This window comes from Chiloscyllium punctatum, chromosome 8 (assembly GCF_047496795.1).
Source record: "Chiloscyllium punctatum isolate Juve2018m chromosome 8, sChiPun1.3, whole genome shotgun sequence".
Taxonomy (NCBI): Eukaryota; Metazoa; Chordata; class Chondrichthyes; order Orectolobiformes; family Hemiscylliidae; genus Chiloscyllium; species Chiloscyllium punctatum.
The window spans coordinates 1,333,577-1,358,232 of NC_092746.1; the positions used below are offsets into that span (position 1 = coordinate 1,333,577).

Consider the following 24,656-nt stretch of genomic DNA (forward strand, 5'->3'; position numbering starts at 1 on the left):
GGAGTTATAAGAAGGGAAATTACGGCTTATAACTGGCCTGATGCCCTTGAGTGAAAGGCAGACCTGGCGCCAGTGTAGAAAAATAAGGTGTCTAGCAGTGTACAACTCCCAAACCCAGGACACCAAATTCAGTTGTAACAAATCCACATGTCAATTATCTCAGTCTGACTTTCACTGTTATGTACTTGGTGGCAAAACTCTATGAGAGCTGCTCACTGCACTATTGTATTGTTTATGTAATGACATTCAATATAAAACTTAGAAAAGTTCCAAAATTCACAATGCACCTCATGCATAACAATAAAATAAATGTGCCCACATCATTTCTCAAAAATGTCACATGTGAAACAATTTTAAAGAACCAGCAAGCAAATAAAATACAGAGTTTAATGCTTCTGTTTGGTTACAGGGAGACCACTCTAATTCCCATTTAAGTTCAGGGTTGCTTATGGGCAGCCTTCCTGTTCTGATACAAGTTGAGACAATTAAGTGGTCACTCACAGAGTCATAGAGCTGTGCAGCATGGAGACAGACCCTTCGGTCCAACACGTCCATGCCGACCAGATATCCTAATCCAATCTAGTCCCATTTGCCAGCATTTGGCCCATATCCCTCTAAACCCTTCCTATTCATATACCCATCCAGATGCCTTTTAAATGTTGTAATTGTACCAGCCTCCACCACTTCCTCTGGCAGCTCATTCTATAGATACATCACCCTCTGCGTGAAAATGTTGCCTCTCAGGTACCTTTTAAATCTTTCCTCTCTTTAGCTTTGTGCCTACTTAATAAGCTCCTTCTGCTGCTCCTGATATTTAACTAGTGGCAGGCTGGGAGACTAACAAAATAACTCTGTTGTATATGTCTGTGGCCTTCTATGGGAGGCAAGGCAAAAGTGAGGACTGCAGATGCTGGAGATAAGAGTCTAGATTAGTGTGGTGCTGGAAAAGCACAGCAGGTCAGGTAGCATCCGAGGAGCAGGAAAATCGACATTTCAGGCAAAAGCCCTTCATTCCTGATGAAGGGCTTTTGCCTGAAGCATGGATTTTCCTCTCCTCAGATGTTGCCTGACCTGTTGTGCTTTTCCAGTACCACTCTAATCTAGACTTCTATGGGAGGCAGGATGGTGACTCCCCCCCCCAGTTAGACACTTTCCGTGACTGAGGAACCCAGTATCAGGAAAGGATTGTCCACTGTGTGCCTCTCATTGCCCCATCCTCTGACCACACCCCACACCCTCACCACCCCATCGTTCCTCGCCGGCAAACCCCTCCACAGAAACTCCCCTGTTTGTTTAGCTCCAAGAATCTATGATGAATCCTGGTGGAGGCCTAAGGGTCTTCCTGGCAAAGTCCCCACTCCTTCCAAACCTGCTAGTAACAGAGGTCAGAGGTTGAATGCTCTCCAGGTGGGATTTTCATTCTGCTTAGGTATAAGCAGGGGCAGCACAATGATTCAGTGGCTAGCACTGGTGCCTCACAGCTCCAGGGACCTGGGTTTGATTCCACCCTCGGGTGACTGTCTGTGTGGAGTTTGCACATTCTCCCTTGGTCTGTGTGGGTTTCCTCCAGGTGCTCTGGTTTCCTCCCACAGTCCAGGTTAGGTGGCTTGGCTGTGTTAAATTGCCCATGAGGTCCAAGGATATGCAGGCTAGGTGGATTAGCCATAGTGAAATGTAGAGAGGTGGGTCTGGATGGGATGCTCTTCGGAGGGGCAGTGTGGACTCAATGGGCCAAATGGCCAGCTTCCGCACTGTGGGGACTCAATGTACAACATTTCAATGTAACCCAGGGAATTAAGTTTTGCCAGGAAAGTTTCCAATGCATATTAGGGAGTTAATTCCTTTCGAGTTGGGGACCTCAGGAACAGGTGGGATTTGAACCCAGGTCTCTTATCTCAGAGGAAGGATCACTACCAGTGTGCTACTATAGCTGTGTATATTGGTTCAAACATAGACAGGTAGGAAAAGTTTCTAATCCTCAAACTGTAGACAGTTAAGGTTAAATCAATCAGGAACCAGCAACAACATCAATTTGTTTATCGTGGCATGAGTAAGGATCATTCAACCAGCTATAAAGGAAGTTAATCAAATCAGAGAAACAACTTGTCTAATTTATTTGACTGTCATGTTTCTCCTAGCCAGCCGACACTGAAAGTATACAGTTGTATGATATAAGGAACATTCCAAACTTAAATAATTCACCCAAACCTATTTAAAACTGCACATACAGCTGCCCAGGAACCTTTGGAAGATGTTGAGGCTCCTTAAAGGGTCATTGGTTTGAGTCTTGTACCAAGTATCCTCTGGCAGTATTCTCTGAGATATTCAGACACCAGAGGTTTGTAATAGTCTTTCTTATCTGTGACTTAAGAGTGTGGGTGTGGGGGGTGAGGCGGGACAGGGAAAAGTGATAGGAATTCTTGTGTATAAGTTAAAGTCGCCATAGCATTATCAGACCATAGGCTACTCTCTCATTAGAGAGTGACAATGGTAGCGGTTTATTCTGAGGGCCACCATGCCTCAGACGAGGGAAGAGGTTGAGAAGGAGAGTCCTTCATGGACCTTCAGCCAGTGTTGGAACTGAACCCATGCTATTGGCATCATTCTGTGTCACAGCAGCCAACTGAACCCCAATTCTTGTGGAAAAAGTGTTATCGATTACCATTTGGGAAAATTTTGCGCCAGCAAGAACTGACGATTTGATTTTACAAATGGTGGAAATTATTAAATACGCATTTTCAAATTACCAATAAGAAGACAAATGGATGTAACTTCAAAATCCTAGATTTCATGTGGTGCTCAAAATATGACTGTCAAATACTTTCCTTCAGTGTTCTAGTTAAAAGAACACATAAGAATTCAGGTTTTACAAATGTTAACAAAACTGTGGAATAATAATGACATATCAAGAACCTAACGTTTTAACATAATATCTTTCATAAAGGGTGAAATGGGTCCAAAGGGAGAATCTGGAGCCCCTGGACACAGAGGACCTGTTGGCAGACCTGGAAAGAGAGGAAAATCTGTAAGAGTATTTTTCCCATCTATCTATTACTTTGTTTCCTATTTTAGGTTTATATTTTGGATGACATTTCAAGTTTTGTGGCTGTGCGCATGGTTAATGTTGTATGAAGGTGTAAGGAACTGAATGGTTCATCCAATGTATCGATATCACATGAACTTGCGTGGGAGAACATGGGATTCAGAGTCAGACCTAACATTGAGATTTCCCCCATAATCTCAACAACGATGGGCAAGCTGCTTTTTTCAATGGGGGCCTGAATGACGTGGGCCATTGCCAGATATTTGGCAGAATCAGACACTAAGTGCAGTGAGGCCCACCTTAACATTAAGATCATCTCGCTCTATCTTTGATGCTGTTCTCGAGCATTGTGGGAAATTTCTTGCTAGGTAGTAGTGTGATGCAGTTAAGTGGGGGGAAGTGATTGAACGTTAATCACCTTGTTCGCCAACCAACTTCCCATATTAATATTCAGCTTCTATCTTACAAACTTCCCCGAACAAACTAGACATCGGGAAAACCCAACATGGAAGCCATTAGTAGGTTCACCTTGGAGTTTGCTCCCAAGGATGTCAGTGTTGTTTGCAAACTGCAGCTCAGGATATTATCCATAGACACCAGCTACACGCACTCTTGCTTCAAAGGAAATTGGCATACAGCATTCAGCAACCTCTCATTGCACCTCACTAATGCACTGGCAGTGTGCTCTGGAAGCACAGACTTGCACTGTAGGGTGCTCTGGCAACTGGCATTGAAAGGATGCTGCAAGGACACAAGGTGCATCTCACAGTTGCTCACTTTCTGACTTACTGTTTGCTCAATTAGTGCCTCCCTGCATGCCTGTATCATATACATCATGCTATGCCAATTAGTGCAGTCGCAGAAGGAAGCAATTTGTCTTGCTGGTCAGCAGAACTCAGTAAATGGGGCGGACATCTTGCTGCATGCAGTGTGCTATGTCAGCTGTATGTACCAACAGCTTAGCAGCAAATACACAATGCACATGCAGCAAGTAGACAGCTATATCTCCAAAACTTAATGGATAGTCCTCACTAGAGTCCATGCTGGAATTGTTCATTCAGACAGTCCAGCACCCTCAGATGTCAGTCCACGTGATTGGCCAAAGTGAGGTGTGAATTTGTGGGATGGTGGTGGGGTCTTGGTCAGCGTGTCCATCCCTCGGCTGAAATAAAGTATTAGTCTCAATAATGATGATCACAAAATTATTAGATTCCCATAAGACCCATCTAATTCATTCATTTCATTTGCTGTCTTTGTAGAGTCAGGCCTACAAGTTATTAGATGCCTTGTCAAGTGGTTGACTCTGAACTGTCATTGGAAATAGCATAGCCACTCTGTTAAATTCACAATGAATAACAAGTGTTGATCTTGGGGATCAGAGTGAGAGGAATTTCCCAGACAACATACAACCACAATCTCCTTCCCACCCTGTGACCTGGTTTAGCACATGCAATGAATTATTCTAACCTGCTATGGTCTAATGCTCATTTAGACTTTGTCTTAATATTCAAGCATACTAAATCCCCATTTTTTTATAATAGTCACCTCAGAGTAATATCTCAGTGAAAAACTGTCTGTCAATTCTCAATAAGGAGGCATCTATTCTAACATCTCACATGAATCATCTCTCAAATCTTCAATCCCTTTTAACTCTCCAGTGAAGAGTAATGTCTCAAATCTCAGTGCACATTGTTCTATGTCAAACTCCAGTGAATTTTTTTCACTCCAATATCGGTGAAAAACAGTTCAACTGTCAGTAAAAATATATGGTGTTAAAAATAGCTGTAGAGTGTGGCTAGACTTTGATGGACTACTTTTGAGAAATTCATTTTTAAAGTATGGGTGCTCATTAGCAAAGCCATAAAATGAGACACCTTGGATTTTATATTAATGGGCAACAAGGATAACAATAACAATTTTGCTTGATAACAGTCAGGTATGTCATTACAGAAAGGGCATTAAAGCCATGGATTACATACAGCAAAAGGTCACCACAGTGATATGAGTGGAAACCTATGGTAACAAGAAGAGACTTGAGACAGAGATTATTTACAATGCAGTATGGACAACTAAGATGAAATTTCTTCAGTGTTTATACATTGTCAATGATCTTGTAAGGGGTGAATAGGGAAAAGTTATTTCTTCCAACTGGGGAGACAATGACAAGACAACACAAATCTTAAATAATCTGTAAGAGAGTGAAGAAAGTGATTAGATAAACATTTGAAGCAGAGGAAGACAGAGGATTAGGTTTAAGGAACAGAGCGATGGCAGTTTTGAACTGTTTTTAATAAAAATCTGAGTAATATTGTGCTATATAATTATCAGTTCTATATACAACTTCGCTTTGTACAGATCTTATAGTGTTTTGTTGCACAGTTCCTTCATTTGAGACACCATGGTGGATTTTCTTTTGAAAACAAATCATGTGATAAGTTTACCTTTAATCCCTACTGTTTGTTTTGTCTATGTTTGGGAACATTCAGTTTTTCCCTTACTTTTAAATATAACTTTTCATTGCCTTCAAAAATAATATGGTGGCTACATTTGAATTTTTAGGCAGCACAGAGTCTGTGAATAATGGCATATTTGACTGTTATTCTTTGCTGATTGTAAAGTGATTCAAAGCCAGGGGTTAAACTTTTAACTCATTCAAACTTCATGTACCTTTTAATATCAGTCCCTGGCTCTCACTCAGTATATTTTTTCGTCAGAGGAGTTGCCTGTTTCAACATCAATTTTAGAAATGTGGCCTTCAGTCAACACCACTTTTATTTCAATCGAACGAGCTAAAAAGAAGTCATGGAAAAAAAAAATCCTTGATATAATAAGGACATATCATGTTAGTGATGTCAAAGGCCATTCTATTTCCTGTAAGAGTCTTTGTATTTTTGTTGACTTCTTAATATAGGAACACTGTGATTGGATGCTCCACAAAAAGCTTTAGCTAATTCAGGAATAAAAAAAAACTTCCCATTTCTATTTTAAAACACAAGTTAATAACCTTCCAACAGAAAGACCTTCTGAACTTGGGATTCCTCAGCAACATGTCCTCTTTGATACTTCAGTTTACCTTTGTAATTCCTCTTGAAAAATGTTACTGAATTTTTAGTTCAATTCCTTACTTATAATCCAAGCAGATTTGGTAGATTTGCAGACATTAAATACCTTGTTGGTTTGATTTACTGTCCAGAGGGACAGTGGAAATCTGATGAGGTTTGTGGCGTCATACCCTGACCGACTCCTTGGAATATAAATTTTGTGTTTTCTCTCCTCCAGGCATAACATAAATTTATAAACTAAAGACAATGAGGCTTCAGGAAAAAGACATTATAATTACCATATATATTAGAGGTATTGTGATGTGTCTTCAATGTATTTAAAACAGAATTGTGACACAAAAACAGACCAACCTTGAGGATGAGAAAGGCTTTTTGAAGACCTTGTCACTTTTGAATGTTTTGAACAGAAAATGCCTTACAAATGGATAAACTTTTTTCTTTTGTAACTAATTTTAGCAATAAAGTATGAAGTGGCATTACATCAGTAGAAAGTATTAAAAGATTATTCCTCGTTACTTGGCACAGGCTGAGAATTTTCATCCCATCCAGAAATAGATTAGCAAAGTTCATATGAAGTCTGAAGTAAAAAAATCCATGATTGATAAAATTGACAAAAAGAAATTATGCTTCATTCTGCATTAAATTGAAAAGCGAATATTTCATTTAAGGTCAGATCTGATATCCATGATTTTAATAAAGTTGCATATTGGTGCTAAAACAAAATTTTATAAACAGGCTTACTCTCTGGGGAAAGTGTTGTGGCAAGAGGTGCCAGATGCACATCTGTAGAACAGAAAATAAAGAGGATAAATTTGGAGCACACAGTTTGCAACAGGTAATATCCCAAGCTATAGAATTGTCATAATTGCTAGTTTAGCACTTTAGTAATGCAATCTGTCCATAGTTTTAATCAACAGAAGGTTGTGACTAATTAGGGGCACATCACAATGATATGTGAAAACTGATCGAGATACTCAGCAATGCACTACCAGTCACCATGTGATTAATCTTTATGTCACAGGGACTTTTGGTGAACCTGAAGATAAGCTCTCTGGAGTCACTGACTAGTCATTTGCAAATATTGAGCTAAAAATTGGTGCACCTATGTAAATTTAGTGTTGGCTGTTTATTTATGAGATAGTGGGCTGTACACAGTATCCTATCTGAGTGTAAGGCAGGAGGTGAACTGGAAGCTGATAGCAGGGGAGACAGTCTCCTCTTCTTAAAGGCAGTACATATAAACATCTGAAATAGGAGAACAAGTAGACCATTCATTAACATCATATTTGATCAGCTTGCGTTCTGAATTCTACATTTCTATCTCCCACTGATAACTTTAAGCAGAGGAATCAATATACCTCTGCCTTAAAAATATTCAATGATTCCACTTCGAATTGTCTTCTGAGGCAAAGAATTCCAAGGTCATACAACCCTTTGAGAGAAAAGAAAATCTTCTTTGCTCTGTCCTGAAAGGACAGCCCCTAATTTGTAAACAAAGGTCCCCTGGTTCTGGATTCACCCACAAGAGTAAAGATCCTTTTCATGTCCACCTTTTCAAGACCATTGAGGATCTTATCAAACTTCCATCAAATCACGCCTTGTAGTTCCAAACTCTAGTGAAAGCAAGCACAGCCTGTCCAATCCTTCCTCATAAAACAACCCACTCATTCCAGACAATACATACTCAGCCTCTTCTGAATGACCTCTGTTGTGTGTATATCCTTCCTTGATTAAGGAAGGTAAAACTTCTCACCCTATACAAGGTGTGGTCTCACCAACACCCTCTATGAGGTGAACATATTTGTATAATACCTCAGATCTTTGGGACGGGCTGAAAAGATGATGCTCTTGCTCTGGATCCCCTGACCTGCTTCACTGGCAGCCCTTGACCAGCTCAGAAGACCCAAGCCCAGTTTTTCTGAAACACTTTGTAAACCACTTTGAGACTGGAAAACAATTGTGCCCCCTCCGTGACATCTGTTAGAGTGGGGGTGCAACCTTACCACAGTTATAACTTGGTCAGAATTCTTCAGAGTTTGGGAACTCAAGATGTCAACTGGTGTCCCACCTTGAGGTGCTGACCTCTCACTTTGGGCAGTTAGCTGAGGTGGAGTGACCTCCTCCTGGAATAGAGTGTCAGTTAACTCTTCCCACTCCCTAACGTGCCACCTTACCTGTCACTCATCCTCCAGCTCAATAACTCTGAGCTGAATTTCCTGTTTCCATTTATTGCAGATACCCTGGATTGCACCAGTATCCAGCGCTCCCTGATATTGTAATCATGTATGCTAAGCTGCACACAGGAAAGGCAGCTAGTACCAGCCACCTGTCCTGATACAGATTCCATGGATGAGCTGAACAAATGAGACATCAGGGAGGAGAATGTGTTCCTGGGTTCACCAAGATTGTATTGTAGGCTTTGCTGTAGATGGTCAACAAGACAAAGGTCATGTCTCTGTAGGGAGCCATAGTTCTTCAAGTCAAGCTCAAGAAAGGGATTGGGAGCTGGTGACCAGGGACATCAATTCCCAGTATTTGGTCCTAAGCACCTGCCATGAAGGTCTAATGACCTCACATGGGCTATCAAGGTCAGTGAATGTCTCTTCAATGACATCTCCCAACCATTGCAACAATAACCTCTCATGCTGCTGAATGTACCATATCACCAGCATTCACCCAGCATAACCCTGCCACACTCAGGACTCGTGTCAAACAGTCTGATCCTCCACCTCAGCCTTATACAATGCTGCTGACTTCACACCCAATTCCAGCCATTTCTCCCCATATCTCCAGCTGTTCAGTTATGGCAGGAACATTAGCCAGATACTTTGCAACATAATAATTGGAATTGCCCCCCCATCCATGTGGGCTATACAGAAGAGCAGAGTCCAAGCGGCTGAGGATGGGGCTTCATCTCTCTGTGGCAGAGATGGTCTCCCACAGCATAGCAATGGAGACCATAATATCTGGGTGTGCTGACAATATTGAGGATGATGGAAGTTTCCTACTTCATGCACTTTCTCAACTCAGGTCCTTTGGTATTTGTGAGAGCCCTGCCACATTTTGCATTTGTCCAATAACTAAGCCCTCAGGGGTCCCATCACTTTAAAGACAGGAGCTGCTCTGCAAGAGCTCTCCACTCTCAGCAGTGCCTCTGGAGGAGAGGCAATGGGAATAGGTCAGTTTTCTATCAGTGGAGTCTTTGGAGAGGGGTCCAGGGCCCCTGACCCCATCAACAGTCCCCATTGAGGGAACGTGAAAGGTTGGTGTAATAAAGATTCATCCCAATGAGTTCTGGGCCTGAGTGGTTGCAGTCAGGCCATGTGTCAAATAAGAGCCTGTAACTTGTTCACAGTTGAAGTAGCAGATACTTTCTGCTGGCAGAGCCGAGATGGAGTGATATATAGAAGAACACTGACATGCTGATTGAGTTGGCTGATTGGTCAAACAGATTGCGGTCATTGCCAGGAATCATAGAGGAACCTGGCTCCGGGTTGGCAGACGGCTTTGTGCAGAGCATATCCTTTCTGTAGGTTCTGTTCCATCTAACCTGATGTGTTGCAGACTCAGAGGCAATGCAAGCGATTGCAGCTTTTGTATGGACAGGTTATGACATCCTTTGTCTCCTGTGATAGAACGCAGCAATACATGCTGGACAAATCAGCACAACACTTATGAAAACAGCCAGTACTTTCAATAACAAAAGCTATTCTGCAACATTTGACATGCAAATTGAGTGTTTGGTCTTAAAACTTTATCAGTGCTTGGTCCCTTGAACAGTTGAATGGATGTTCTTTGATGAGCAAATTTAAATGGCCTTTCATGGTCTAAGTTATAAATAGAGCATCAAATTAGTCACTCTGGCTTTTTGATGTCAAGGCAGCATCAGATGGCAGGCTTCTGGTGCATGTAGCAAACTCTATCATGAGCATTCTTCCGAGAATGGGCCCCCATGGAAATTCTACTTTAGTACAGGCTTGATTGTGTCCCACTCAGGGGACCATTGGCTTTTTAAACATTTGTACTAAAGATCCAAATTGTGTGCTCCCAATGTCTTCCAAAAATATGGAGATATGTTGCATTCTATTTATGGTGAAATTCATCACAACTGTCAAAATATGAGCACAGCTTTCGGAGCAGTCTATTAGATGTGGTTTGGCTGAAAGCATTCTCAATGAGATGGAAGCTCTTAATAACAGTAGTTCTTTTTACAACATTGTAGTTGCAGAGCATCAGCCAGACAGTGTAAATCCTTATAGAGAATCTGTGTAATTATGATAATGTTGAACTAACACGGTGTGGCAGAGATATATGCGACTGACAGCCCTCTTCACTTATTTCAGTCCTCATGTTGCATGCTTTTTCAACTGCTGGATAACTCCTATGTGTTGAAAACTTGATTAGGTGTAATTGTATCCAGTGAATTCCTTTGTGACAGTTGTAAATTACCTTTTAGCCCATTGGTGACCCACAGCCTGACTCCCTATATTTGGAACTGCCATAATAAACTTGCATAAGACTGAGATTCCTTTGTTAAAATCACTTGTAAATCTATGATAGTTCATCTCTAATATAGTACAATGAGATGGCATTGAAATACAGATGATAAGAGGGCCGACTTTATTATTTCACATATGTCAAAGTAGGACATCCTCCCACTGCTTAATGATCTATGAGAACACTGGACATTCTTTCATATTTCCTTTGGCTCCTGTTTGGAATGAAATCAGCCATAACCATATTTGGACTCAAAAACCCACATAGGAACTTCATGAACTTTCTACTTATTACAAGCATGTTTGGAGAATTGGAACTGTACACTTGTGACCCCACATTCGCATCTAGTGAATTTCAACAGCAACAATGACATTTTGCCAAAGCACCTATAAACAACTGCCCCCTTAACAACAATTAATGGAGAGAAAAGAATGACCTTATTAATTTAATTGAAATGTAATGTTGACTTTTATTTCAAGATGAATTTTGATATAACAATGAAAAATACTTATTTTATCAGGTGCTTGATTTCCAAATGAAAATAAGTTGTGATGCGTTAATTTATTTCTCTTTATCTGGAAGGGACTAAAAGGGGAAATGGGTCCAAGAGGAATGATAGGACCTTCAGGCCCACCAGGACCATCTGGTCGCCCTGGTTCACCTGGGATATCTACATCAGGTAAGAAGCTCTGGTCATTAATGTATGGGGCAAAACATAATTGTTTTAAGATATGAAAAAATATTGACCGAGAATTTCCTTTCAAAATAATAGTGAGGTTACTGAGGCTCATCAGTATTTATAAAGTACAACCATTTCAATTGACACAAGATTAAACTCAAATACCCAAAACTTGCTGTGTGGCTTATGATGCTCTACTTTCTGATGATGTTGCTTCTTTAACAAGGTCAGGTTGTCCTTGGTGTTTTTCAGAGGGGTCATAAATGCATAGATTCCATGTGTCTGGTTTGTATGGGTTTTAGGGTCAATTTGATTATAGCTAACAGATACTGCCTCAGTAAACAGGCTTTCGAGTTGAATGTTAAAAAGCACTTGTACAATGAAGAAAGAGTGGCCAGTTCTCCCAGCTCAGCTTTTCTCTGGTTTGATTTGGGTTTAGCAAACAGTCAGTTTTCAAGATTGCTGGTCAAAGAAACAACTCTATGCTGATCCTCTCTCTCTCTGACATCTCTCATGTGTTTGATTTACCTCTTTTGCCAAGGGGGTGTTTATGACGATGTTCCAAGCATTTGGACCAGCATCATTAAATTGTGATAGAGTCGATTCGGTTTTTTAAAAGTCATATTCAGTTTTCTTTTGTTCATGTGTAAATAAATAGTTTTGTTTAAAACTGAGTGGTTGGGTCACTGGAATTGCTCCTGGAATATCCACTTACACCTGCTTAAAACAACCAGAAAAGTTAGGTCTGACCTATCTTCTTTGAGGGGTTCTGGTTTGGTCCATAACAGCATGGTAGCTCAGTGGTTAGCACTGCTGTCTCACAGCACCAGGGTTCCAGGTTCGATTCCAGCCTCAGGCGACTGTGTGGAGTTTGCACATTCTCCCCGTGTCTATGTGGGTTTCCTCTGGGTGCTCTGGCTTCCTTCCATAGTTCAAAGATGTGCAGGTTAGGTGAATTGGCCATGCTAAGTTGCCCATAGGTTAGGTGTGTTAGTCAGAGGGAAATGGGTCTGGGTGTGTTACTCTTCGGAGGGTCAGTGTGGACTTGTTGGGCTGAAGGGCCTGTTTCCATACTGTAGGGATTCTACTAAATAACAACTGTTAGCTTCAGGGAAACAGCAACGGCCTGTATATCTCTATATTGAAAATATGGAATGCTGTAAGCTTGTACATTAATTAACTGTGAATTCTGTATGATAATTACCAAATACCACCATAGAAAATCCTGTTCATTTCAGTCTTAGTACCAGTTAATAATGGTATGAGCAGTAATTACTTACAAACAAACTCGCTGACTCTAAAAAATAATTGTTGTTGGAAATTTTTAAAATGGTAACTTTCAACTGCATCCTTTATCTTTCCTTTCTATCTTTATTTTATCTCTCCCCGATCAGAAAAGTTTTGCATCTGTTCCATTCTCTTTCTGTACCTGCTACTCCAGTTTGTTTTATTTTCTTCTCAGTTCTTGTGTCATAATCTGATGGATTATGACATTACACACTTGCTTGCCTTGTTCCCTCCTGCTTGCAGATTTCTTGTGTTCCTGACTGAAAGGCTAGATTACCTCTGACTGCAAATTCTGGCTCTCTGCTGTCATCTCTCAGTGAACAGTTTTGATTAGATGACCTCCATGCACTATTTTAATGGAAGTATCGACCCTTCTAAAAAAATCATATTAGAAAAAGTAAAATAGAGAGTGATTACATAGAATGGTCATAAACAGAAAATTTACTGAGCGAGATTGCAGTGCAGGGGAGGGGCAGAGGTGTTGCTATTTGTATCTGTAGTTTAAACAAAATTAGGTGATTAGTTAAGGATAATACAAATTATCGGCTAACTGTATAAATCTTAAATGATTTAACAAATAAAGTAACATTATTTAGGGATGTCAATGCAGTTTTGTGCTGCAAATGCAACATGTAAGAGTTTGCACAGAAAAGTAGGCTCCCACAAAACAATGGCTGTCGTTCATACATACATTGCAAGAGTGTCCGCTCAGTTGTTGAGCTGAAGAATGAGATGCAGATATTGCAAGGTATCAGGGAAGGGAATATTCCCTGGACACTTTGATGCAGGGGCATATCAACTCCTTCGGTCAGGAAGTTGTCGAATCACAGAATTGCGACAATGCAGAAAGAGGCTGTTTGACCCATCATGCCTGCAGTGATTCTATTACCAATTGCCAATCTCCTGCCTTTTCACCATCTCCCTGCACACCATTTCGATCCAAATAATCATTCAATGGCCTCTTCAATGTCTCAGTGGCATAGGTCATGTTAGCGGTCATGGGCAGGAGGCTTTGGCCACAAATAAAGCAAGTAAGGAGAACTCAGGGCTTTTCCTCATTGCCAACAGGTATAAGGATCTTGCTCAAGTGGTGACAGTGAAAAGGAATGAGAGCAGAACAGAAATGGATAAACAGAAGGATGAATGTTGTCTGTAGCACAACCAAGAGTTCAGAAGGTTCTGCTGTCTATCAAATGCTTGTGGCAGGAGATGAAACTTGTATAAAAAGACAAAGATCCCTGTGGAAAGCAGCTGCATAAGTACAAAGAAGTTCTACTGAGGGGGTATGAGCATTTGGTGTCTAAATTAATGAGTGGAGCCTCAATTGTAACAAAGCAGTATATTATGGTGGCAGGATTTCCTGCCATGCAGTTGATGAACTCTAAGGAGCATTAAATGGGTTGAGACCCCCACCTCCTGCTGCCAGCTGGGAGGAAGGCCCACCTAAAAGAGCAGGCAGCTGTCTGGTCTGAGCCACAATACGAGCACTGGGGGGCAATACTGCATATGAATCCAGGTAATCTGGGACACGGGGGTGGGGATGATTTTTGGTGGGCCAGGATTGAAAGACATTGGTGGGCAGGGGTATGAGTGTGAAGGGAGAAGCCAATCCAAGTGGAGTGAGAAGAGGACATGTGGGTGGGGAGCAGATACTGACAGAGGACTTTGTTTGGAAAAAGGGACTATTGAAGGAGTCTTCCCCTTTACCTACCAGGCTTCCCAACCACTGCCAACCTCCTCCCACTTATTGCACACCATGACCAAGTGGCAAGAGGCTCTTAAGTAGCCCTTCATTAGTCATTTAACAGCCTCAATTTGTGGTGGGTGTGTAAAGTGAGGGTTTGTAAAAAGGATTGTAAAGTCAAGGAGGTCTGCAACATTCAGCCTTTAACTAATGAATGTCTATCCGAGCAATGTTAAAATAAAATATGGAGATGAATAGATCAGAAAGTTGAAGGTGTGTCTGAATAATTGTTGTGAGGGACAAGCGTTTTGATTCGTGTGGTATGTGCACTGATACAGTTCCATGTGGACTGTCTCTGCTTAAACAATACTAGGATCAGAATTCTAGGAAATCATATACTAGGCCTGTGGATGAGACTTTGAACTGAAATGGTGATGTTGGGAGGGGTTTTGGTTAGCAGAAAGGAAGGAATCTTAAGAGAATATCAAGGCAATAGTGCACAGTCATGATTGGTAAGTGGCTTGTGACAAAAGGAACATAGGTTAATGGTTAAACTTCATCATTGAGTAAACTCAAGTCAGGAAGCAATGGCAAGTTAAAGTTGCAGTATTTGGGAAGAACAAGTCTATTAAACATAAAAACATCAAAAGCCAAGGTAAAACCCTTGAAGCTGATGGAAGATAAATTATATTGGGAACAAAAGAAATGGCAGAGATGCTAAACAAATATTTGTCTATAGTGAAAGGCATGTTCGCATACAAAAATTAATGGGTATCCAAGTGTGACAATTCTGTGACTTAAGAGATGCGTTTTGTCCTGGTTCCTTTTAAAGAGAGGTTGGTGGACAGGTGAAGAGTAGTCTATGAGAAGATAAACAACTTGTGAGGCCTGGGTTTATTTTAGTTTGGAACAATAGAAGCAACCTGAGTGGATGTGGTCAAGCTCTCACAGAACCAGGGATTCTTAGTTTTCAGCAGCAGTTGCTGTTGGGGTCTTGAAGAAGGGGAAGCTATTTTTCCCTCTCAGTTACAGCCAAAAGCTAGGGCCTTTCCTCTTGGGCTGTTGGATTGCATGTGAGACAAATCTGTTTTCAGAAATTGCCTTTGTCCAAGGATGTGTTTATGGGATGTTACTATATTGGAATAGCTAACTAGTGATAGTTACTGTATCTATTATTCTATTAAGTTTTTCCGATAGAGTTAAGGTATTCACAGTTCTTCTTTCTTCAGTTATATTTTAACTACAGTGTTTCAATAAATTGTGTTTTGTTTAATGTCGAGTAGTTTGACCAATGGAATTGCATCTGGAAGACAGCACCTCACATTTACCTTTAGCATAAGAAAAAAAGTAGGGTCTAATCTACCTTCTTAATATATTTTGAGAGGGTCTGTTCTGATTTTTAACACAATGGTTTCATTAGAGTGAAGAACTTGAAGTAATTAATGTTAGTAAAGTTAAGCTACTAGAGAGATCAAGCTGACAGGTTTCCTGGATTCCTGGCCTAATGTTCTTAAAGAGATGGTTACAAAGTTAGTAGATGCATAAATATGCTCTTGCAAAAGTCTCTATAATTTAGAAATGTCCCTGTGTATTGGAAGGCAGCAAACATAACACTGCAATACGAGAAAATGGGAACAGAGAATTTATGAAACTATAGGCCAGTTAGCCTAACGTTTGGGCACTTCAAAAAATCCTGACATAATTAAACAGAGCCAACATGGTTTAGTGAGAAAAAAAATGTATTTTTGAGGATGGTATGAGCAGAGAAAGTGGAGTCAGCGAACATAATAGATGTATTTTCAAAAGACATTCAGCAAGTGATTGTGTAAAGGATTTGTACACAAGATGGCAATGGAGATAATGTCTATGCATGGTCGGAGGATTGGTTAAAGAACAGGAAACAGAAAAGGAATAAAGAGGATATTTTCAGGTTGGTATACTGTTACAAGTAAGGTACAAAAGGGATCTGTAGTGTAGCCTCAGCTATTTGCAATCTAAATTAATGTCTTTGATGAAGAGGCCAGGCCTTACATATTCAGATTTGCTAACAATGCAAAGCTGGGTAGTGCTTTATCTCCCCCTCCAACCATAATTTGATTTAACCCCTTCCCTTTTGCCCCACATCCCCATCACTTTTGATGGTTTGCATTGTGCATAATGGGCTTTGCTATTTAATATGAATTGGCTACATGGGGTTTGGCTTATGGTGGTTAGTTTTTTTTAAAAGTAAAAGAATAGTCACTGTGATTTTGGTGGTGGGAAGTTCGCTCCGTTGTGTGCGATAACATGTCTGGATGGAAAAAAATATACAAAGCTGGGTTTGAAATGTAATTTGAGAGAACATAAATTTTACATGTCTTACACCTTGCCTGCGTACAAGAGCAATTACATACTGGCCTTTTGAGTGAGCCCCTCCCCATTCCCAACCAAAGTGATTTAACTAAAAAAAACGATGTTTAATTTAAACATTTATAAATGTTACTAAGAGGGCGTCTCTTTGTTAAGCACTCACTTACCAACCATCACAGCCAGCTGCCCTTTGTTAGGCTTTAAGGGCCTGCCTGCACCCTTCATTGGAAAAGGAACCTGTCCCCATATCATTTAAAGGGGCACTTCCATGAAAACCCAATGAGTGACTGATATCCCTACCCCAGGGTGGGTGGGTATGATAAGGGCAGAGTGAGAGTTTAGGACACTGAAGTAATTCCCAGTCTCTTTACTCATTGGTAGAAAAAGAACGTTTTTCTTTAAATGCTGAGAAATTATTAAGTATTGGTTTTCAGAGGAATTTGAGGTGTCTCGCTCCTCCTTAACCTTATAATCTCTTCCAACCTCACAATTGTGCTCATCCAGTTCTGTCCTGCTGGGTATCCCCTAGTTCAGCTGTTCTTATTGATGACCATGCCTCATACTCTTCACTTCTTTACGTACTTTCCTCCTTGGAGGTGTCTAACATTTTTCATAACGTTCCAGTGAGACACTATGTGAAATATACTATGCTGAAAGTACCTGATAATTATAAGTTGGAGTGTTATTCTTGTGCGTTATGTATAGGAGCTTAACAACAAGGTACAGCAAGCAATAAGGAAGGTAAGTGATATCCAAGTCTTAATTTGGAATACACATATAACACAGCGTTTCAGCTTTGGTGTAAGCAAGAATGGATAACTGAAGCATATCTTGTATCTTAGAGTGAAGTTTAACAATAATCAGCCGCATTCCCTCAAATTTTCTTACTGACTAGACATGTCTCTGAAGCTAATGCACAGCAACGACCTCCAGGATGAGAGGTCAATGCCGTGATCAGCATGCTGATACCAATCACCTTGTGCGGAACATCATGTGCAGCTGAGATAGAGCATTAATGAGGAGGAGCCATAGAGTCATAGAGATGTACAGCACGGAAACAGACCCTTCGGTCCAACCCATCCATGCCGACCAGATATCCCAACCCAATCTAGCCCCACCTGCCAGCACCCGGCCCATATCCCTCCAAACCCTTCCTATAATCCCATGGCATCTTCATTGAGAAAGGCCTGACAAAATGAAGTACTTTAACAAGCACCTGACTGGCCAGCATGAAGTCTTCCCCAGAATTCAGGACACAAGGATGGAATTCCTCCCCACTGAGAGCTGTTAGTCAATCAGAGGCCAATGGGAGTATTGGGTACTTCTGGTAAAACAATCAGACAGAGGCCTAGGATTGCCAAGGGTGCCAAGATGTTGTCCAGGCAGCAAGAATGGAGTCAAAAGAAAGAGCAAGCGAAGAGGCCTACAATCCTTCTCTTTCCCAATAACTAGTCTGTTAATCAAATACTGAGGATCTTGGAATAAGAGATGCCCTTGTCTATCACTCACAGTGTATAAAACTGCAGTACGCATTTGTCTGGTTGAAGAAAGTTGCTTGAATTGCAGTATCCTCTAGACAGCAGGATATTTATAATGTGTTGTACACTAGTTTACACTAATCATGATCAGAAATGTGACTAGTGGCTACACAATGTTATACAGAACTGTCAGAATGTTCTACTTCAAATGCTTTCTGATGTACCATGCTCAGCTCCACTCCCACTCCCTCATTAATACATTTCCATTGGAAGGAGCTTACTTTACTGTCTGATTGCAGAATCTTATTATGGTAATGTGTAACAAGAAAGGTGAAAGGTACACTGAAATGAATCAACTGTACAGGTCAAAAAGAAAATTATAAGTACATTGTTCTTGACTGGCCATTATTTTCATTTAAAAGGTCGCTTAATTGTCGGACCAAAGGGTGAAAGAGGACTCCCAGGGCCAGTAGGAAGATGTTACTGCAATCTCCCTCAGACTGTAAGCAATCCTTCATATAGTGAGCTCCCACCTTTGGTCAATTCTCCACAAGTACCAGTCGTAAGTACAAATTTTAGTGGGGGAATCATAATTTATATCCAAAAATGTTTGTCTTATTACCTTCTTTCCAATTCTAGTGAGAAAGGAACATCTTCCATGACTGAATAAGGAAGTTATAAATAGGAACAAAATGAAAGAAATATTTTACATTTGGCAAATATTAATGGTAGATCATAGATTGGTCAGGGTTTTAAAAAATCAGCAAAGATTGATGACAAAATAGAGAAACTGAAGTTTGAGAGAAAACTAGCTCACAAAATAAAACTGATTGTAAGAGTTTTTATAAATATTCAAATAGAAAAATGACCTAAGGTAGTGTCGGTTCTCGAAAGAGTGGGACTGGGGATTTGATAATTGAAAACAAGAAATGGCCTGGATGAGTGTGGTATCCCGTCCACAACCTTCAATTGTTCCCTCCTGCCCCTTTAGCACAAATGTGCAATGTGTGCCATTTTCAAGATGCACTTCAGTTACTCAGGAATGCTCCTTCAACTTCACCAGCCTGCAGCCTCTGGAACCCAGAAGGAGAGTTGCACTGGATGCATGGAACCACCACAATTTGATAGTTCCCTTCCAAATCACACAGCTTCCTAACCTGGAACTATGCCATCGTTTCTTCCTGGTCACTGGGAAAAATATTCCTCGAAATCCCTTCCTACCGGCAATGCGGGTATCTCTATATCTGAAGGACTACAGCAATTCAAGATGGCTGCTCCCAATCATCTTGTTCAGGGTAATTGGGTACAAGTATAAATACTGGCCGATCTGGTGGTGCCCACATTCCATGAATGAATTAATAAAAAATATAATGGAGGCATTAAAATGATAGTTTGTGCCTGCCACACTGTAGTAAACAGGGTAAAATCATTAAGGGGTCTGAGCAACATGGACTATGGTGAGATGTGTGGCAGAATTGGACAAGAATTGTCTTGATGTTGGGAGCATCTCTCCATAGCTATTGTTCTTTTGCCAAGTGGCGCAGTGAGTTTTTTTTTAATTGGGCAGTGATGAGTGGCCAATTATGGGGAATTCCTGGGAATGATGGGCTTATTTTGTAAAGAAAGGTTGAGCGTGTACTCACTGGAGCTCACTAGAACCTTATTGAAACATGTAAGATGGTGAGGATGGATACTGGGAGTATGTACTGGAGACACAGGTTTAGAATTAGATACTTTCCTTTTAACGCTGAGATGAGGAAGATTACTTTCTCTCTCTCAGAGGATCATTAGTACATAGAATTCTCTTCCCTCTAAAATCACTGGAGGCCGAGTCTTGAAATTTATTCAATGGATTCAATTTAAATAGATGTTCTTTTTATAGACAGTGGAGATGAGATTATTGGCAAAATAGACAATAAAGTGAAGTTGAAGCCATGACAAGATTGGCCATGATCTTATTGAATGGTGGAGCAGACATGATGGGCTGAATGGTCTTCACTTGTTCCTAAAATCCCATGTTGCAATTCAGTTCCAGCTCTGTACATAGTTTTGATAGTTTTGTGTATTTGTGCATGTACATTTTTAGATTTCCTACAGTGAGCGAACAGACCCTTTGGCCCAACAAGTCCACACTGACCCTCCGAAAAGTAACCCACCCAGACCTACTCTGACTAATGCACCTAACAGTATGGACAATTTAGCATGGCCAATTCACCTGACCTGCACATATGGTACTGATCATATCAGAGCTCCATTTTGAAGTATAAAAGACATGTTGGACCATTATATGTCATTCATGAGTTTTCCTGCATCTTCCTTAGAATGTTGTTGTGATTGGGTGTGAGCAAAGCTGTGAAGTTGGTCTCTCTCTCTCCATTACTGAAATCAAAGTTGGAAAAGTGGCTAGTGTTATTCATTATGGAGATAAAGATTTATATTAAAAACTGTACTAAATTATCTGTACAGACAGAACAAACAATGCTAGAGCACAAAAACAATAAAATGTATTCAGTGTATAAAATTAGAATATTCTCCTAATAACACTGCAGTCAGAAAGGCCAGAGTAACAGTGTATTTCTTACATTCTTATGTTGCTTAGATTTTTCTAACTGCATCAGCCTGACTTTCCTGTGATATCTAAATAATATTTAATATTCTTTTTTCTTTTTAGATATTTGTTGTGGACAATGAAGAAGAGCTGAAAAAGCTTAACACCGAAAATGCACTAGCTTTCCGGAAAGATCAGAGGTCATTGTACTTCAAAGACACTGTTGGATGGCTGCCGATTCAGGTAGTGGGAGTTTGATTGCTGCATCCTTTCCAGAAGTTTAATCTTTATTAAACTCACCCTTCAAATTAAATGTAACAGGAAACAGAAAGAGTTTCTTCTCCCACCCTTGCCTATTATAGTTTTTATTCTTGTGTTGGAGCAATGTAATGTGAACAACAGCTGTTAAAGACGGGCCTCCACAGTTCAGCATTCTTGGAAATGCAAACTGCTTTTCTTGTCGTAGCAGAGTGCCATCTGCTGTACCACGTGAACATTGCAGTGGAAATCCAACTGTCAGTAATAAAAGTGCATTTTAAAATTATAGGTAAATTTAGATTTTCTTAGCTGCCCCTTCGTTCGCCCATTTGAAGCTGTATCTTCTTAATTCCAACCAAGATGAAATAAGTAGGATGGAGGCAGACACATTGTGTTATTTATTCCCTGTTAGAAGTCATGTGATCAAGAAATGCTTCAGCCAGATCAATGCTAGGCTGGCTTTGGCTTCACACACTAATCAGATTGTAAATGCAATGACAAAGCATTTAATCTGACACTCTGAAAATATCACACCAAAAAAGCAGAGCAATTAAAATTCTAACACCTAATGTTTAATCTCAACTATGTGTAAGAAACTTGGAATCTCTTTTGACAGTTTCTACAGGCATGGGCTATGAAGCTTGCATGCATTTGTGAATGTTGCTTAATTCCTCATATTGAATCAACCAGAAAGAAACAAAATGGTGATTTCGAGCAACCATACAAATAAACCACAACTTACAGTCCCTATTCATGCCTCAGGAATATTGGTGTTGAGCTACTGACAAATGAATCGCTCCAAAGTGGACATAGCTGTATCAGACAGCAAGTAACCTCCAGATTTTCTTTTTCTTAAGAAAGGTCTTTCCATATCTTCTTTGGTGTATGCAAGACTGCACTCGGTGAATGGCAATCGCAGTTCTTTTTATGTCCCAACATCCCCTAGACTCAGTTTGACACAATGTAAATAGCAAATAATATATCAGAACTCAGGTTTTCTTCATCAGTATGCTATTAATACAACCAACCCTAGCCATATGCCAATTACCAGGGAGCTCATGTCGAGAAGCAGAAGGGTGTAGTCATAGAGTCATCGAGTCATACATCATGGAAACAGAGCCTTCGGTCCAACCAGTCCATGCCGAACATAATCCTAAACTAAACTAGTTTCTATTGCCTGCTGTTGAACCATATACCTCCAAACTTTTCCTATTCATGTACTTACCTAAATGTCTTTTCAATGTTGTAACTCTGTTCACATCCACCACTTCCTTAGGAAGTTCATTCCACACACAAACCACCTTCTGTGTAAAAGATTTGCCCCCATGTCTTTTTTATATCTCTCTCCTCTTACCTTAAAAATGTGTCCCCTCACCTTGAAATCCCCCAGCGTAGGGAAAAGACACCTACTATTAAGCCTATCTATACCCCTCATGATTTTATATCTTCTATAAGGTCACCTTTCAACCTCTAATGCTTCAGTGAAGTAAGTTCCAGCTTATTCAATCTTTCTTTATACATCAAAACCTTCTGAGCAACCTTAATAGAGGAGTGTAGTTTTGCTCACTCATAGAGTCATAGAGATGTACAGCATGGAAACAGATCCTTCGGTCCAACCCGTCCATGCCAACCAGATATCCCAACCCAATCTAGTCCCACCTGCCAGCACCCAGCCCTTATCCCTCCAAACCCTTCCTATTCATATACCCATCCAAATGCCTCTTAAATGTTGCAATTGTACCAGCTTCCACCACTTTCTCTGGCAGCTCATTCCATACCCGTACCACCCTGTGTGTGAAAAAGTTGCCCCTTAGGTCTCTTTTATATCTTTCCCCTCTCACCCTAAACCTATGCCCTCTAGTTCTGGACTCCCCCACCCCAGGGAAAAGACATTGCCTATTTACCCTATCCATGCCCCTCATAATTTTGTAAACGTCCAGAAGGTCACCCCTCAGCCTCCGACATTCCAGGGAAAACAGCCCCAGTCTGTTCTGCCTCTCCCTATAGCTCTAATCCTCCAACCCTGGCAACATCCTTGTAAATCTTTTCTGAATCCTTTCAAGTTTTGCAACACCATTTCGATAGGAAGGAGACCAGAATTGCATGCAATATTCTAACAGTGGCCTAACCAATGTCCTGTACAGCTGCAATATTACCTCCCAACTCCTGTACTCAATACTCTGACCAATAAAGGAAAGCATACCAAACGCCTTCTTCACTATCCTATCTACCTGCAACTCCACTTTCAAGGAGCTATGAACCTGCACTCCAAAGTCTCTTTGTTCAGAAACACTCCCTAAGACCTTACCATTAAGTGTATAAGTCCTGCTAAGATTTGCTTTCCCAAAATGCAGCACCTCGCATTTATCTGAATTAAACTCCACCTGCCACTTGTCAGCCCATTGGCCCATCTGGTCCAGATCCTGTTGTAATCTGAGGTAACCCTCTTCGCTGTCCACTACACCTCCAATTTTGGTGTCATCTGCAAACTTACTAACTGTACCTCTTATGCTCGCATCAAATCATTTGTGTAAATGACAAAAAGTGGAGGACTCAGCACCGAACCTTGTGGCACTCCACTGGTCACAGGCCTCCAGTCTGAAAAACAACCCTCCACCACCACCCTCTGTCTTCTACCTTTGAGCCAGTTCTGTATCCAAATGGCTAGTTCTCCCTCTATTGCATGAGATCTAACCTTGCTAACCAGTCTCCCATGGGGAACCTTGTTGAATGCCTTACTGAAGTCCATATAGATCTAATCTACCACTCTGCCCTCATCAATCCTCTTTGTTATTTCCTCAAAAAACTCAATCAAGTTTGTGAGACATGATTTCCCAAGCATAAAGCCATGTTGACTATCCCTAATCAGTCCTTGCCTTTCCAAATACATGTACATCCTGTCTCTCAGGATTCTCTCCAACAATTTGCCCACCACTGAGGTCAGGCTCACTGGTCTATAGTTCCCTGGCTTGTCCTTACCACCCTTCTTAAACAGTGGCACCATGTTTGCCAACCTCCAGTCTTCCAGCACCTCACCTGTGACTATCGATGATACAAATATGTCAGCAAGAGGCCTAGCAATCACTTCTCTAGCTTCCCACAGAGTTCTCTCATCTCTAACTGAATAAATTCGAAGATGAGTGTGGTAGGAGAGGAACTAGATCTTATTGTCTTAAAGTTCTTTTTTGTTCATTTGACTCAAAGAGAATTTCACTCTGACAATACCATGGCTTAATGTCTTGTGAGCCCTAACAGTTATTGTGGAGAATTAATCTTTTTGAACTGTCAGTGTGAGGCCTGACAGCATTAGTAAGTAAATGCTTGGCTCTCAGCCAGAGTGTCCCTGGGCTGACTTTCCTTCAAATTCAGTTAGGATTGTTCTTTAATGTTTCCACAGGGACATCAAAATATGTCCCTGCTGAACATGCTGAACTAATCCCAAGTATTAAAAAAGAAATAGGAGAGAATTAAAACGATTCCTTTTGTTACAGCCTTCTGACAATAGACAATAGACAATAGGTGCAGGAGGAGGTCATTCTGCCCTTCGAGCCTGCACCACCATTCATTATGTTCATGGCTGATCATCCTTAATCAGTGTCCTGTTCCTGCCTTATTTCCACAACTCTTGATTCCACTATCCTTGAGAGCTCTATCCAACTCTTTCTTAAACAAATCCAGAGACTGGGCCTCCACTGCCCCCTGGGGCAGAGCATTCCACACACCCACCACTCTCTGGGTGAAGAAGTTTCTCCTCATCTCTGAATCATCCAC

The 24,656-nt window shown here is 40.8% G+C and overlaps 1 protein-coding gene across 7 annotated transcripts in view; it reads left to right on the plus strand.

Annotated features, from left to right (window-relative positions):
- colq (collagen-like tail subunit (single strand of homotrimer) of asymmetric acetylcholinesterase) overlaps nucleotides 1-24,656 on the plus strand; it is a 116,096-nt gene that overhangs the window by 75,436 nt on the left and 16,004 nt on the right. For all 7 annotated transcript variants that reach the window (XR_011961254.1, XM_072575017.1, XM_072575014.1 and 4 more), the window contains 4 exons: nucleotides 2,945-3,025; nucleotides 11,185-11,281; nucleotides 18,502-18,641; nucleotides 20,751-20,870. Coding sequence is in view for 6 of the 7 variants with exons in the window: in XM_072575017.1 (XP_072431118.1) it covers nucleotides 2,945-3,025; nucleotides 11,185-11,281; nucleotides 18,502-18,641; nucleotides 20,751-20,870 (438 nt within the window). In the remaining variant the exon portion in view is untranslated. The remainder of the gene's footprint in view (nucleotides 1-2,944; nucleotides 3,026-11,184; nucleotides 11,282-18,501; nucleotides 18,642-20,750; nucleotides 20,871-24,656) is intronic.